Genomic DNA, 17,182 nt, shown 5'->3' with positions numbered 1-17,182 from the left:
GCACACAACTTGGGGGTCTGACAATTACCACACCTAGGAACTTATGCGCCTCCTTTACAGTAATGGCATGATTATTCAGATGCAAGGTAGGATATGGTGATAACCCTCGACGAAGTGAAAAAAGAACACATATGGTTTTGTCAGGGGAAAAACGAAACCCATTTTCGGCTGCCCACTTGCTCATCCTGTTGATTGTCACTTGCAGTTGACGTTCGCAACTACGCAGATAGCAAGAAGAAACTGAAATTTGCACATCATCCACATAGAGAGAATAAGATACTGTCGGTGGTATCACCTTAGCCAGGCTATTGATTTTAACAGCAAAAAGTGTGACACTCAGCACCCCTCCCTGAGGGACACCACATTCTTGAGAAAACACGTCCGATAAGGTGGAGCCCAGACGCACTTGGAAGGTACGTCCCATCAAGAAGTTTTGTATACATCGCAACATGCGGCCCTGAACACCGTAAGCATAGAGATCCCGTAGGACCCATAGCGCCAGGTCGTGTCGTACGCCTTTTGCAGATCAAAGAACACAGAGAGACAGAACTGGCGGTGTACAAATGCCTCCCGAATAGAGGTTTCAAGGCGGACTAAGTGGTCAAGGGTGGAACGTCCAGCCCGAAAACCACATTGAATATTGTCAAGCACATTCTCGGTCTCCAGGAAATGAACGAGACGTCGATTAATCATTCTTTCGTAGGTTTTTCCCAAGCAGCTTGTGAGTGCAATGGGGCGGTAGCTAGTTGGTTGAGAAGAATCCTCACCAGGCTTCAGAAGAGCGATTACATGTGCTCTTTTCCAAATCTCGGGGAATGCAGAGCAGTGCCATAATGAGTTATAAAAGGTCAGCAAACTGCCTAGAGAATCAGGTGACAGGTGCCTTAGCATCTCATAATGAATATTGTCTGGTCCAGGAGCAGACTGCTTCTTTACACTGAGAGCTACTTCGAGCTCGGAGAATGTAAAAGGCCTGTTGTACGGAGCGTCACGAGCACCAGACAGAATGATCGGCTGTTTCTCTGCTGTCGAACTAAACTTTTTAAATGCTTCACTGCAGTTGCGTAAACTAGAAACGTCTTGGAAATGTTCCCCAAGAACATTCGCTTGATCTTTCAGGGACGTTGAAGATGATGCAGGGAAAAGGGGAATTCTGAAGGGTAAGTAGTCACCCCTAACCTTTCTAAGCCGATCCCACGCTTCTTTTGCAGGTACAAAACTACTCAAGGACGTCAAATACTTCCTCCAGGAGCTTCCCTTCGCCTGGCGTCTTGTCCAGCGAGCTTTATTTAGCTCTTCTTTTCTTAAACTTCCCGTCCTGCGTCATTCTGCGGAATGACGCAGGACGGGAAGGACGTGTCCGCCTGCGCTCCGCAAAAAGACGTATGTGGCTCGTGCGAGGCTCGCTTCTACGCGAAGCAGCAGTTTCTTGTCTGCTCGGCAGGTTGCAATCGCCGTTTTCATTGTAAGTGCTTGAACGTCACCCATGAAGAGTACAATTTCTACATGAAGAGTGGCACGAGCGCTTTCAAGTGCTCGGGCTGCACCCGAAGGAGTAGTGCGTCACCGAGGAATGACGCCGCTGCTGGTATCGGAGGTGTGGTTCCCGCTCCTGTGGCGTTCGTCGAACCATCGAATGTGACGCTCGATGACGGCTCCGTTCCGCCCGCTCTGCTACGCCTCATCGAAAGCCTGTCAAGCAAATTGGACATCGTTACGGCAGAACTCAAGTGCCTTAGGGCGGACAACAACAGCCTTCGCTCCGAAGTGCTTCATCTCCGTAAAAGTGTCCATGAACGAATGCCTCTTCCGTCTTCTTCATCAACCATGTACGCGTCCGTCGCAGCGCTGCCGCCTGCTGCACCAACGTCAGTGTTGAGACCTCGAGCTGCAGAATCGCTCCTCAACACAGTTCCAGGGACGAATCTGGGTGGGGCTGGCTTGGAATCGAGTCCCTCAAGCGGTGCGAGAGCTGCGGGTGAGAAGGACGCTGTGGACGACGGCTACACGACGGTGGGGCCCCGGCGGCGAACCAAGCCGTCAGCTGGAACGGCTAAACCAAGTAAGGTGACCGCTGTCCCACGGAAGAATCGTCGTTTGGCACTTTTTGTATCTAGGCTAGATCCGGATACGAGCGTGGACGATGTTCTTGCACTTATCGAACCTCTTGTAGCGGGGAGGCAGGTCCTGTGTTCAAAAATGTTTACACGATTTGACACATACTCTTCGTTCCACATCTCGGGTGACGAGTCAGTTTTCGACGCAATTAACAAATCCGAGGTGTGGCCTGAAGGTAGCATTTTTCATCAGTTCTTTGGTCGACTGGACAAGTCTCGTGTTCATACTGATGACGGAGTAGAAAACGTTCATGACGCACAAACTTAGCGTGTTTTACCAGAATGTACGAGGCCTGAGGACTAAGGCCGACGAGTTTTTGTACAATTCAACTAATTCAAGTCATGATATTATATGTATTACTGAAACCTGGCTTTGTGATGGTATATCAGTCTCTAGTTACTTTAACCCCAGCTACACGGTCTATCGGAGGGATAGAGACTACTTGAGTACGGGGCAAACGATGGGAGGGGGCGTTTTAATTGCAACTAAAGTTTCCGTGGCATCGCATAGGCGGTTTGATCTTGGAACTTATTCAGAATGTGTTTGGATCGAGATTAAGGCAAGTGACGGATTTAATTACCTGATAGGAACGTACTATTTTCCCCCGTTATTTGATGAAACCACTTTTATTGAACATTTTGAATCTCTCGGAAAGCAAATCGATTTTGACAAGTTTCGTGTTCAGATATACGGAGATTTTAATCTTCCGGGTGTAGAGTGGTCATTGCAAGCTTTAAACAATAATACGTTAACAGCTAGAAAGGCCTTTTCTTTGTTGTCTTTTATTAACTTGAGTGGTCTAGAACAATTAAATTCAATACCGAATTGCGCAGGTAATATCTTAGATCTCGTTCTTTCAAATGTCCACATTCTAAGCTTATGTCTGGCTTCCGATCCTTTGGTACAAGTTGATAAGTTTCATCCACCTTTAATAGTCCAGTTATCTCTTCCGTGGAAGTCGCGGATATCGTCAAAACCATTAGCTTACAGTTTTTTAAAAGGATATTACCTTGGCTTGTATAAATATATTGAAACTTTCGACTGGTCTAACGTTCTCGCCATGTCTGATGTCGATCGTGCTACCGAGACTCTAACGACAATTGTAAAAGATGCCATCGACACTTTTGTACCGAAGCGTTCAACAAGGCCATCCAAATATCCTGAATGGTTTTCCAGGGATTTAAAATGTTATTTGGTCAAGAAAGAACATTTCCACCGTCTTTATAAAAAATGCGGCTCTTCACTTATGTACACCAAATTCAGTTTATTTCGGGCCTTGGCGAAGAAACTGTTCAAGCGCGATAAACGCATGCATCTTGACAGCGTAGAAAATAGCTTGTTTCGCCGCCCGAAGACTTTCTGGAAGTTCACGAAGCAACATACACGTGACGTTAGTCCTATCATCTGCTTACGTGCCTGTTCAGATAACGCCCCGGGTTATGTTTCATCACCTCATGAAGTTGCAGATGTTTTCGCTAATTATTTTGCCAAATGTTTCTCTGATAATCAGCAATCCGTTCTACCGGAGGATAAGGAGCTGATTTGTCACGATTTTTTGAGTTCTATAAGAGTGGACTCTCTTGATATTGCCGAGGCGATAAGAAAGTTAAAACCGAAGTTTTCTTCTGGTGTAGATGGTGTACCAGGTTTTGTTATCAAAGGTTGCGGTCAGTTGTTCATTCCTATTTTGAAGCACATTTTTAATATGTCACTCAGTTCAGGCGTTTTCCCTTCGCTCTGGAAAAAAGCAGTTGTTGTTCCTATCTTAAAAGGCGGTGACGCATCTGTAGTTGCGAACTACCGTCCAGTTTCTCTGCTTTGTGCTTTTTCCAAGGTTTTTGAGATTGTTGTGCATAGCAGGATGACTTTTTATTTCCGTCAAAAAATAACGCCCTTGCAGCACGGTTTTTTAAAGGGTAGGTCTGTGGAAACAAATTTGTGTACCTTTTTAGATTACTGTGTGCCGTTTGTTTTAAACAGAGAACAAGTAGATGCAATATACTTTGATTTGTCAAAAGCCTTCGATAAAGTGAGTCACGTGTTGCTTTTGTCCAAGTTGCATCTGTATGGTGTCTGTACAGAATTGTGTAACTGGTTTAAGAGTTATTTGTCTTTTCGATCAAATAGTGTTCGGGTCGCTGACAGTTATTCCAAAGAGTTTTTTTCAACATCAGGCGTGCCCCAGGGTTCAATTTTGGGTCCTCTACTGTTTTCAATTTTTATAAATGATATAGCGTCATGTGTAAAGAACGTTGAACTGCTTTTGTTTGCTGACGATATCAAGTTGTTTAAGAGTGTTCACTCTCATTTAGATTGTGATCTGATACAACATGATGTGTCTAATATAGCACAGTGGTGTAAACAAAATCAGTTATTTCTTAATCCTTTAAAAACAAAAGTGATATCTTTGTGCAGACGCCGCGCGATCATAAATAACACTTATCATCTTGAGGGAAATCCGATTGAACGAGTGTCAATTGTAAGGAATCTTGGTGTGTTAATTGACTGCGGATTAACTTTTAAAAATCATGTCTCTTTTGTTGTCAGCTCTGCAATGAAAGTTCTAGGAGTTATATCGCGTTTGACCAAGCATTTTAGAAAGCCCCATTGTTCAATACATCTTTTTCAATCCTTAGTGGTTTCAAGGCTTGAGTTTGCTTCTGTGATTTGGAATTCAATTTCTGTAACACAGGCTTTGATCATAGAACGTGTGCAAAAAGATTTGTTCGAATTGTTTATGATAGATGGATTGGACGACGCGTGTATTATGACTATGAATGCTTACTGAATAGATTTTCGCTGAAGCTTTTATCACACAGAAGAACAGTCCTTGACTTGGTATTCCTGCATAAGATCATTAATGGTGCCATTGATTCTTCATGGCTTATTAGTAAAATCCATTTCCATGTTCCTTTCCGTGCGACGAGACAGCTCACCTGTTTTGATATTTGCTCACCATGCCGTGTGTCACCTCTTTCTCGTTTACAGACATTGTATAACAGCATTGTGCCACCTCAAGTTGACATCACCACACCCCTGCCTACATTTCGCTGTCAGTTGGACGAACTTTTCGTCACTTCATAGCGCGTCAGTGTATATGCATATCTATTTCTTTTTAATGAGTAGGATTTTTGTTTAAGAGTTTTATTGTACGAGTTGGTGTACCTAAGAGAAGGCCGCTCGGCCGTTTTAGGGCACCCGAAAAATAAAGATTATTATTATTATAAACTCAAGTAGGTTCCTAGAAGTTGAATATCTACGAAAGATGCACCAAGCTTTGTTCTGGGACTTTCGTGTTGTTTCACAGTCATCATTCCACCAAGGCTTGCATCTTTTAGGAAGACGACCAGACGTTTGAGGAATACTCCGTGTGGCAGCGCTTATTATAACCTCTGTGACATGCAGTGTTGCTTCCTCTGGATTCATGTTCGAGATTATAGAAGAATCGATTAGTGCCTCCAATCGAAAGATGGACCAATCTGCGTTGTCTACCTTTCAACGGGGAATTCGCGTTAAAAGAGTCGGAATAGAGACTGTACTCTCTAAAACGATAGGGAAGTGATCGCTCCCAAAAGGAATATTAAAAACCTTCCATGAAAAGCATGGAAGTAATGAAGGTGAAGTAATAGAAAGGTCAAAAGATGTAAATGAATTGTGAGCAGAACTGAAAAAAGTAGGTTCTCTCCCGTTAAAAATGCACAAGTTAGATGATAGTAAAAACCGCTCGATTACTCGGCCTCGAGAATCGAGGCGAGTACTGCCCCACATAGGGTGATGGGCATTAAAATCTCCTAAAATTGAGAAGGGTTGAGGGAGTTGCCGTACAAGCCCTTGGAGTTCGTGAAGTTGCAATGGAATGTTTGGTGGCAAATAAATGGAAACAATTGTTATGAGGCGGTCTAAAAGAAGGCGTACCGCTACAGCTTCGAGCGGTGTGCGAAGAGGAACCTCCGAGCAGGCAACCCCACTCTGCACGACCACTGCTACACCGCCAAAACTGGAGTTCAAACGGTCTTTGCGGAACACTTGATGATGTTGCAAAATTTGTGTGTGATGTGTTTGAAGATGAGTTTCTTGTAAAGAGAGGACAATAGGCCGAAGCTCATCCATAAAATAATTAACATCATCGATGCTGGGTAAGAGACCTCGACAGTACCATTGCATAAAATGCAAGTTTCTCATTTAGGTAAAAAAGTATACGAATAAATTAATAAAAAGGGAGAGAGAAAAAGAAAATTAATACTCGCGATTAAAGGGGTGAATTGGTATAATCTATTTGGGAGCAGTCACAGGTTTCTTCCCTTTTGATTTACATTTTGAGGTTTGCCACTCCATGTCTTCATGGTCGGACGCAGGAGTAGCCGGATCGGTAGCCTCGTCTATCGCCTCTACCTCCTCGGACGAGACTTTTCCTAGAGTTTTGGGTAGGTCCGCAGCACGGGGTGGAAAAACCCGTCCACGATCACCTCCCACTGAAGAGGCAGGGGAGATACTGGGCGCGATATTGCCCGAGTCTCTCTGTTCCTGCCCCTGAGATCCTGAAGGGGCAGCCCGATGCTGCCCTTTGGATGAGGAGGACCTCTCCAGCGAGTTTTGGCGAGAGTGCCGCTCCTCACCAGAGGAAGTCCTCAAATCACGGACAGGCATTGCCTGCCCATTCTGACTCCGGGAGTCAGCTGGTGTGCTTCCCCCCGAAGCTGGAGTTTTCTTGGGTGAGGGAGTCCTCTTCCGAAAGGAGGAGCGAGGGGCTCGCTCGCTCTCTTTCGAGGAGAACGTGCGAGGTGTGGGCAATGGAGTCACCTCCATTGCTTCAAAGGCACCCGAGTCTTTGGAATGACCGGGTGCCTCAGCTGCCTTGGCAGCCGAGAGGGAATGCCCAGGAAGAGAAAGCTTCAACCTGGGCGTAGAGGACTGGAGTGGTTTCCCAGGGTTCCCAAGGGACACCTGGGTTGCCACGGATATCTTGGACGGTGCAGGTCCCCTGCTGGACACCGCCTCGGCAAAAGAGCCCCTCTGGAAAGCGGAAAGGCGACGCTTTGCATCCTGGTAGGTTATGTTCTCTTTAACCTTAAGTGAAAGGATTTCTTTTTCTTTTTTGAAGTGCTCACATGATCTGGAGTAGGCAGGATGGTTGCCACTGCAATTGGCACATTTGTTTTCAGCTTTGCAGCCATCAGCGGTATGGTCCCTGCCGCCACACCTGGCGCATGTCTCACGACCGCGGCAAGTGCGCGATCCGTGACCGTACCGCTGGTACCGAAAGCAGCCGAGTGGATTTGGGACGTAAGGTCGCACCTTGCAATTGATGTAGCCTGCCTTAATAGACGGAGGCAAAGTGTGCCTCTCGAAGGTCAAAACGACATGTTTAGTGGGTCGTTCCTCACCATCTCGACGGATTGTGATGCGCTTTGCAGCAACAACTCCTTGGGATTGCAGGCCTTCTACAATTTCTTCCTCGGTACTGTCTATCAAATCGTCTTCCGAGATCACATCGCGGATGGTGTTCAGTGTTCGATGGGCTGACACTGTCACTTTGAGATCGTGGATTGCTTGGAGATTCATTAAAGCAGTAGCTTGGTATTTCTCATAAACCTCCACAAGAAGGTCACCTGAGAAGAGATTTTTGGCGTTATACTTCTCTCCTAGCGTGCCTTGAAGCACTTTGGCGACAAGGAACGGAGGTATTTTTGAAAGTGGTTTTGATGCATCGTCAGAGTGGAGAACAAAAAATCTTATAAAATGGTCATTTACATTGTCAGTGGAGAGAAATGTTGGCAGTGCTTCGGTGCGGGTCCTTTTCAGGGCCCGATCAGGTAGTTTAGTTTTGGTACCCATAAAGATGGGAAAGAAAGTTCAGTGCCCGGGTGCACCGCCCACCACGGAGCCCAACAGGGGGGTAGGTAATGTGCCATAACAAGAAAGGCTTGGCTGACACAATTACTCTACCAGTGCTGCCCGGGCACTATAACCGACTGTGGATGCAGGGACAGGACCTGTTTCCACTCAAGGTTAGCCCTTGCCGCCTAAGAAGGTGAAAAAGGAAGGAAGAGAGTGCAGAAGAAAAGAGAAAGAGGTGGAAGGAAAAGTGAAAGAAGGAAGAAGAGGGTAGAAGAGGCGACTGACTGAATCATCCTGGTCGGGCGAAGCCAAGACACCCGTCTACGAGAAGCAGGGGTCGAAGCAGTGTATTGCCTCGCCCGGGGGGCCCCGAAGTGTCCAAACATACCCCGGGCTCAGCTCAACCACCAGGGTCCCCTTTTCTCCGGACACGGGTACGCCACGCACAGCCAGACGTGGATGGGCGAACCCACATGGCTCGGGGTTCGTAGTGACGCCACTCACCAAGCACCTACGAAAGTAGGTGCCCCCTGCGTGCGGGTATGGTGGCCCACGTGGCTGGGGTCCGTGGTGACGCTACTCACCAAGCACCTAGGACCTAAGGTGCAGGTGCCCCCTGCGGGGCTCGGGGTCCGTGGAGACGCCACTCTCCAAACACCTGCTTTCACAGCTGCCCCCTGCGGGGAAGTACTTCTTGTGCTACCGCGTGTCGTACCCTTGTTGTGACGCGGTTCCACACAATCAAGTCGTACCACGTAATTATGTGGCACGTCACGTGGTCAAGTGACGCCTTACCAAGTGACGATAAAATCGGCAAGTGCTGATTGTTGGGGAAGTTTGTACGGTACGTTAGAAAACATGATTGCGCTTTGAAGACGGGGACATAGGAAGGACACGGTTATGGCCAGAACATCTATTGGGTCAGAACATCCATCGAGTCAAAACATCCAAGAGGTCACGTGACACCAGAGTCAGAACATCCAACGAGTCAAGACATCCATCCGAGTCGAAACATCCATTAAGTCAAGACATCCATCGAGTCAGAACGTCCATCCGTGTCAAAACATCCATTGAGTCAAAATATCCATCGAGTCAGAACATCCATTAGAGTCGAAATATCCATCTGAGACAAAACATCCATCGAGTCAGAACATCCATCTGATTCAAAACATCCATCTGATTGAAAGCATTCTTATTTGAATTGAAAATAAAAACAAAAACTATATATACTATATGAATTTTTTCCGGCTCGAGACTGCGAATTTTGCAAAGTTCCAGGTGCGGGGACGCACTTGATCAAGCACCTTGGCCAGTGTGCTGGATGTAGGGTCCCTCGTGTTCGTGTTTATTTTTATTTTTTTATTTTTCATTTTTTTTGTCACTGAGTATATTTGGCTATTTGTCGTTTGCAGTTCCGACATTTCAGGATGTCCTTAGCTATCTGGACAGAATTACAATCCTTGGAGTTCTTCTGTAGAATGAACTGAACAGCATGCATGGCCCAGTTTCCTTGACTAAAACTGTTTGAATGCCTCACGATGTCTCGATGTCTTATTCAACCATATGACTTTGTGGGAACGATATGCACTACGTTGCGTCTGGTAGTAGTAATCGGGACAACAATTAGTGTAGAGACACTACGACGGGGTCCAAATACCTATTAAGTTATAATACATGAAAAACAAAACTGTAAAATTTGTTCCACTAGTGCTTTTGTAATTGAAAAACTACTACATACAATTCAGCGAATCCATGTAGAGTGCTTTGTACGAGAGTGACACTAGCTTAAAATAAGAAACACGAAATAAAGTTACGATTCTCTCGGAATAACGTTATTGATCACTGCGAACGACTGCGACAAGAGTGTATTGAAAAAATTCAGAGGCTTTACACGAAATTTAAAGTAATTGACTGGCGAGGTGAAATTAATTTTTCTGAACGGCTTACGTCGTCTAATTCACCGACAACAGTATTTTGGTCCCTCAAGCAATTGCCCAGACTCGGAGCCAGCCCATCGAGTGCTCTGCTGCTACCGAAAGAAAACAAAAAACTGTTTACTTTCGAATTAATGCGGCGAAGCAAAATACTTTAAAAAAAAAAGCCATTCTGTCTTGAAAAATGTTTCACCATCATAAGCTTGATAGTGCTCTAACTTTTCGTGTGAAAATCAAGATCATTCTTTTCATTTGGATGATTTTTATCACGTTGCTTTTGAATTAATTGCTAAAATTTATTACCCCACATTGCCTGGAAAAAATAGTTGTTTTCTTTGCGAATCTTTTAGGAACGGATTGACATACACCAAGCTAAAATATAAAAAAAAAAAATGTCCGTCAGACTGGTTTCTTCCAAAGCCGATATAAATACCTAGCACTTTTATATGGATTCAAACGGCCTTGTCCATTGTCTGCGGTTCATGTAGCTGCCACGAATCGCAGAGTAGCGTGCTCTCGACCTGCGCCGGCCACTGCGCCGTCGTGTCCTACCTGATTTTAATACGGAGCGGACCACCGAAAAACTTTCATGTTAAGCTCCGTTAAGCTACAAGAAAGACACAGGGACACTGACGAGCGTACACCCGATAATACTGTGATAAAAGAAGAGAAAAAAAAAAGCATTTCGCTCCGTTTACATGCCTTTGCCGATATGGAATATAATATATTGTTTATTTATTTATAATAAAACCTACAGACCATGAGTGGTTCAAGCAGGGATCAAGGAAAACAGCAGCAATGATCTTACAAAACAGAAAATAAACAAAAAAACTAACTAACACTGGTAGAGGAAAATTGAAGAAAACGGAATCACAGAATAAATATCAAAACGCACGTTTACTGAATAGCCTAAATAACTGACAAGGTCTTAATGAGATAATAAAATCGTAAAGGCAGTTTACAGCTCGAATAATAGTAAAGAAACAAGAACATATCCTATCCACTTCCGTCAAATAACGAACTCAATCTTGTTCTTCATAAAAGATTAAATCTTATCTAGGAGCGTATGCAAACGGTCCTTGCTTACCATATCGTCATAAGTCGTTAACACAGTAGCTCTCTCCTTTCAAGCGAAAAACGATAGAACATTCAACTCGTCGAAATATCCATGACAGCCATGTCATGGAGTCAAAACATCCGTCGGGTCAGAACATCCATCCGAGACTAAACATCGATGGGGTAAACACATCCCTCAAGTCAGAACATCCGTCTGAGTCTAAACATCCATGGAGTCAAAACATCCATCGAGTCAGAATATCCATCCGAGTCAAAACATCCATCGAGTCGGAACATCCATCGAGACAAAACATCCACGAATGGATGTTTTGTCTCGATGGATGTTTTGACGCGTTGGATGTTCTGACTCGGAATCAGAAGGACAGACATCACAGAGCGCTAACTTTCAACTGATTTAATTCAAGAGGCTCAGCGTAGAAACACACTGCATCCCCGCACCACATCTCAACCAATCCGTGGCCCTGCCACGGACCTCAAGTACGCCAACTCCTTATCCGCCAAGTCAATTGACGCCACACTGACACAAAGCGTGCCGGAACTATTTATAGCGTCAGCCTCCCATAATCTCTCTAACAGTCCTATCTTTGTGCCTAGCAAGAACAGTAGACGAAGCAAATAATGGTTTGCACCCGCAGTCACGACAGTGACACGACAGATGGCCATCCCGAACCCCGTTCACTTTCTGGAAGTGTTCCCTTAGCCGTACATTTAAACATCTGCCTGTCCGGCCGACATAAATTTTGCCACATGAAAGCGGAATTTGATACACCACCCCTTCCGCGCACGCGACAAACGGACTCCTGTGCTTGATTGGGCAGCCCGTCTGCGCCTTGCTGAATGGGTCTGTCATCTTGCACATGGCTGACGCTATAAATAGTTCTGGCACTTGTTGTCTCAGTGTGGCGTCAATTGACTTGGTGGATAAGGAGTTGGCGAACTTGCGGTCCGTGGCAGGGCCACGGATTGGTTGAGATGTGGTGCGGTGACGCAGTGTGTTTCTACGCTGAGGTTCTTGAATTAAATCAGTTGAAAGTTAACGCTCCGTGGTGTCTGTCCTTCCTATGTCCCCGTCTTCAATGCGCAATCATCTCTTCTTACTATATCGGCTCATTGCCGCCAGTTGTTGCATCCTCCGCGGGGCGCCTCGACCCCACTATCCTGAAAAAAGTGGCGCCACCTTTTGAACAAACCTCCGCACGTACTATTGTCCAATCAGCCACGTAACATCCTGCTTTCGGTTTTGGACTTCCTGCAACCATTACTCTCCCAAGCTGTTACTACGCCTAAGCTGAAGGGCTGCTTCGCCGGGGATAAGCCGGCCGGACAGCTTTTAAGAGTTCTCTCTCGAGCGAAAAGTATACCTCGAAGGAAGATCTTGCTTCACCGAATCGGTAGAAAAGATTTCAAACAAACGGAAGGCTCAATGTGATGAAAGTTAAGTGCAGTATGAAAAACAAACAGCTGTTTAGATCGAGTTATGCGCTCGATTCAAGATTAACCTCGAGCTATGTAATAGCGAGCGCAACACTGCCGACTCTGCGTGCACGGACGCCCGTGCTGTGGAAGTAAGTGTTGTTCAAAGCCTCCTGTTCCCGCTCTTGCTTGTTGGTTCGCACGCTCCCACTTACGGTTGCATGTGGAGCACACTAGCTCGTCAAGTGTAGCGTATGTGCTCGCATACCATAATTTGTTTCGCACGAAGTTCGTAGCTTGCAACGCAAACGCGGCTGAGGACGCGAGCATGTTGTATCTACACCCCGTTTCTAATTAAGTGCGGTCACTCTTGCGGCGTATATTGGGTCTCCTTCGTTCGCAGTCTTGTTGAAAGCAAAACGGAAGCTATTAACATATTTGAAATCAATCCTATAGTCGCGCCAGCAGTTTTTTCAGAGCGCAGTTTACGTGCAGGTATTTGGAATGCTTGTAAAAGCTTGGTCTGCTGGGCAAGCTGGTAATGAACATTCATATTAAAAAAATAGCGCAAAAGAGACGGTACAAAAAGACGAAGACGCACACAGGCGCTTGTCCTCTGTGCTTCGTCTTTTTGTACCGTTTCTTTTGCGCTACTTTTAATAGGAATGCTTACCTTATTCGATCTCTTCAAGATAGTACAGTACCACTTCAGTATCGTCGAATTCGAAACACCAGTCATGCACAAAAAAAGAGAGGGTAAAAAATGTTAAAAATATGCTCGCCCAATTTTCTTTTTTTTTGTTACCTTCAATAAAGGTAGTAGCACCGCTGCAAGGCAACTGGAAATGCAATGGTATGTTGAAAATCTCACAGGCCATTTTTTTTTTCTCAAGGCACGCAACATTTGCGTTACAATACAAATTCGAGGCACCAACTGAGGATTTTATTGCCTCATTTAGAAACTGCAGTTCCATATATTTGTTTTAATTGGCTCGCTGAAATCCCTAAGACAACCTGAGCAAAGCTTGAACAGCACAACACAAGGCAATGCAAACAGTACAGGAACATACCCTGGACAGACTGCTTCAGCAACAGCAGCTGTTTGTTAGTTTTGCAGTCCAATACCGTTTCGTAATTGTCCGAGGCCCACGTACCGCTAGTGCCACCCTTATCCATTCTAAGAGTGCGTGTACAGCCGAGACCATTCAAGAGGTCCGAGCTTAGCATTTTTTCTCAGGGCAGTCTGCCGCAGTGACCGCAGCTGTTGGTAAGTTTGGCAGTCCAATACTCTTTCATGTCAACTGAGGCTCACCCACCACTACAGCCGCTTCTCTTGATTTTACTCGTGTGTTTTCGTCACTGCCTTTCTTGTCATTGTCATGAACGTCGTTATGCTCAAACCTTAGGGACACAGCTTTTTGTGGAGCGTCTAAATGATATTTATTTTAACTGTGATGTCTTCCGCTTTCATCTCTTCCTTTAACATGTCGGGAATAGTCTATCTACATATACGAAGTGGGTTTTGTTCAGACTGCTATACCCTTGGCAACAGCTCTTCCAATCAGCTTAAAAGGAGACCTAGCAGGGCTTAAAGAACTGAAGGAAAGAGACCTACCTTAAATTAATAATGTTTTTTTTAAATAATTTTGTGAGTCTTCTTTTAGTGACACTGTTACCTTATGATGGGTGCAAAGGCACCATGACAAAACAGCTCACGACAAAACAGCACGCGTCAAAACAGCTCGCGTGAAACCAGCACGGCGTCAAAACAGCATCGCGACAAAACAGCACGCGTCAAAACAGCACGGCGTCAAAACAGCACCGCGACAAAACAGCACAGCGTCGAAACAGGATATTGACAATATAACTAGGGTTTGGCCTTTCCGTTTCTATAATTCTGAAATTCGGCGTTCTTTATTCGGGTTTTATTCCAAACAGAAGTTTTCGGTTTACTAGGGTGAATATTTCTAGACTCATAAGCTTCTCGGTTCTTTTCGGTTTATTGACGAAACCAAGGATACTAATGATAATGCAATATTTAAAAGCGTTTGTTTGAAATATATAGTGAGTAAACCACGTACTGCTTTTTTTTTTGGTGTTGTCTGTGGTAGCCGACGCAACCTGTTCTCCAAGACGCACTGCGGCCTTATCGTGATCTGACATTATCGTCGTGTGCTCATATTTGTACACAGGAAAAAAATGAGCTTCATTACCACTTCGGTCAGAGAAGAAATAAACAAAATCCAAAATGTGGCAAGCATTGTATTCAGAGAGTTTTTTCTCCATTTTCACGACTGTGAGAGGTGGTAAATTCCCACCGGCAACAGAAACGACACTAAAACCATCGTAGTTATTCTCAACTCTAGCAGACGGAAGCTCGGAGTGTTAAAAAATGTGCGGCATTTATGCACGCCCTTGGATTATCCTTGTTTAGTTTACGATGAAACTATCTTCTTTGAAAAAATAATTCGGGCCGAACTTCGGCCCCAAGTTCGGGCCGAAGTTCGCGGAGCATGCTGATTTGACTCTCGCGACGATGGTATCACGCGGGACAACATGTCAATCATCCAAACTTTCTCGGTGATTAAATTCAAGTGAAATTGAGACACAAATTCGCAACGAGCTTCATCAGTACGCGCCCGAGCAACAACGCGGAGATAGCCGGTTGAACGGCTGCACGGCTAATGTCATGCCCGCGTGTTCCTACTTTCCTACGCTGCGTTAAATTTAATGCTGTTTAGATTGTTCCTAGGTGGCTTGCGAGCACTCTGAACTTTCTCGTCGCAAGCTTGTCATTTATGGAAGTTATCGGTGACGACAAAGTAACGTTTCACAACTTTGGGAAGGAGTTATTTGAGGCCAAAATATCTGCTTCGGAATCGAGGCGAAGATTGAACTTTGTGATGTTGTGGAGCTGCGAGCGGTGTACCCGGCTTAAAAGCTCATCTTCCGCCACTGCCAACAACATTGTCTGGGCCACCAGGAGGCGGTAAGAGTAGTGACGGCGGTAGTGTTTGAGGCATGAGGGGGCGACGGGGATTGGCAAGAAAAGAACCGGGGGAAGGAAAATAAAAAAGGGTAAGACCAAAACGTGCACACACACGCACGCACACATGCACGCGCACACACACAATTCGGGGTCAAGACGTGCCGTATAAAATGTTTGGGAGAGGGCGCGAGAAAGGGGACAGTCCTTTTCCCGAATATTTTATTGTACCTTTCTTAAATGTACGGTCTGAGGTTGAAGCGAACGCCCCCACCCCCCCCCCCCCGGCCCCTTACCCCTTTATTCCCCTCGCACCCCCTTTCCATTCCACTTGGCGGGGGGGGGGGGGGGAGGGGGTGTATATTGTCCCTTCGTCGTCCTTCTGTTTTCACGCACCTGCTTAGAGGTGTTCCGACTAAGTACGACGAGGAACAGAGAAGCGTGCGATTTTAGAAATGACGGTCTTAGAGGTTCTGGAATGAATACGGTTTCCGTTACATGACCTCACAAGCGGCTATGTCAGGCCAAAGCAGAGGTTCGTGCTAGGGTTCATATTGTGCAGGCGCGTGCACTGAAGTTTGTTTACACTTCCCACTCTTGACGTCAAGCTCAGGTTTATGAGGTGTGGCCGACGAATTCGATGGTGCGTGTTCGTATTGACGGTGACAATTTTGGGTGTTTACTAGAAAAGCTTGGAGTCATCGTGTTCCTTAAGGACCCTGTCAATATACATAACCTGATATTACTTTCATTTACAAGTAGCCGAGCGAGGTAAAGAGACTAGAATTCACACTAAAAGAATTAAACACTGATCTGGGCTAAAAACAAACACTCATTGTTCTTAAAAAAAAAAAAAAAAGAACCCTAAAAGAGCTATGAGTGTCTGTCCTTGGTCCATTTCGGTGTTTTATTCTTCCTGTGCGAACCATTTTTTCTTGTTTACGTTTATAAAGGCAGACTTAATCCCACTTTGACTAATCTTGGAAAGCCGCGGCCACACCGACGTTCTTGGTAACCTACATTGCCAATAGCCAGTAGTTAGAAAAAGAAAACTACAAGGGGTACTAGGGCTGAAAGGCGAAATCCGCCGGAGGGCGGGCAGTGCTACTCGGCTGGATCTGACCTATAGCAATACCGCCTACAAGACAAGGCTTGCGTATGACGTCATCGTTAGTAGATCCCCGACCCGCCCCAAGCGGCAAACACCCCGAAGCTTGACGAGAGTCTGGGCCGCGTCACAACTACGTCGCATTCACTGACGGCCACAGCTGCGTACGCGACTGCCGAGCGCGGGCTGATAGCGAGCGTCACTTTCATTTCCAAGGTGCTTGCGAACACTCCCTCGGCCAGCAGCGCGAGCTAGTACGGGCTCCTGGCTTGGAGATGTGCATTTCTAGCGCGCCCGCTCGTTCTGCGGAAGAGCGCTTCAAAGCAGCGACCTCGAGCTCGCGTGCTTGTGGCGTTGGCTATTCTCTGCTTAAGAGTGAACGGAGTATAAACAGCGCCCTCGAAAATGGCGTCCAGTGCCGGTGTCCAGCGAAGGACTTTTCAGCCCTTGGCACAAAGCCATTTTCACTCATGCATCTGACGCTTCACGTGAACGTCTAACATCATCGTGTGCTATAGAAAGAGACACTCGGCGTGAGAATCCGTTTTAATATCTACTACACACACCGCTGAAGCAGGCGATGGAGCAGACGATGGTGGTGATCGTGGTTACCTAGGGGGCGCTGAGAGGATCTAGTAGTGATGATGTTTACAGGAGGAAACGCGCAGCCCTCGCCTCCTAGGTGGTATTGCCTATAGCCACATCGGG

The 17,182-nt window shown here is 45.8% G+C and overlaps 1 protein-coding gene across 1 annotated transcript; it reads left to right on the top strand.

Moving 5' to 3' along the window:
• The first annotated feature begins 1,335 nt into the window (after positions 1 to 1,335).
• LOC115322244 lies at positions 1,336 to 5,343 on the top strand. The gene is made up of 2 exons (XM_029982626.3): positions 1,336 to 2,062; positions 5,107 to 5,343. Exons 1-2 carry the CDS (start codon positions 1,336 to 1,338, stop codon positions 5,115 to 5,117), a joined length of 738 nt encoding a protein of 245 aa, XP_029838486.2. The 3' UTR covers positions 5,118 to 5,343.
• The last annotated feature ends 11,839 nt before the right edge of the window (positions 5,344 to 17,182 follow it).

This window comes from Ixodes scapularis, unplaced genomic scaffold, assembly GCF_016920785.2.
Source record: "Ixodes scapularis isolate PalLabHiFi unplaced genomic scaffold, ASM1692078v2 PGA_scaffold8__174_contigs__length_109621045, whole genome shotgun sequence".
NCBI lineage: Eukaryota > Metazoa > Arthropoda > Arachnida > Ixodida > Ixodidae > Ixodes > Ixodes scapularis.
This window is presented reverse-complemented; position numbering and strand designations above follow the sequence as displayed.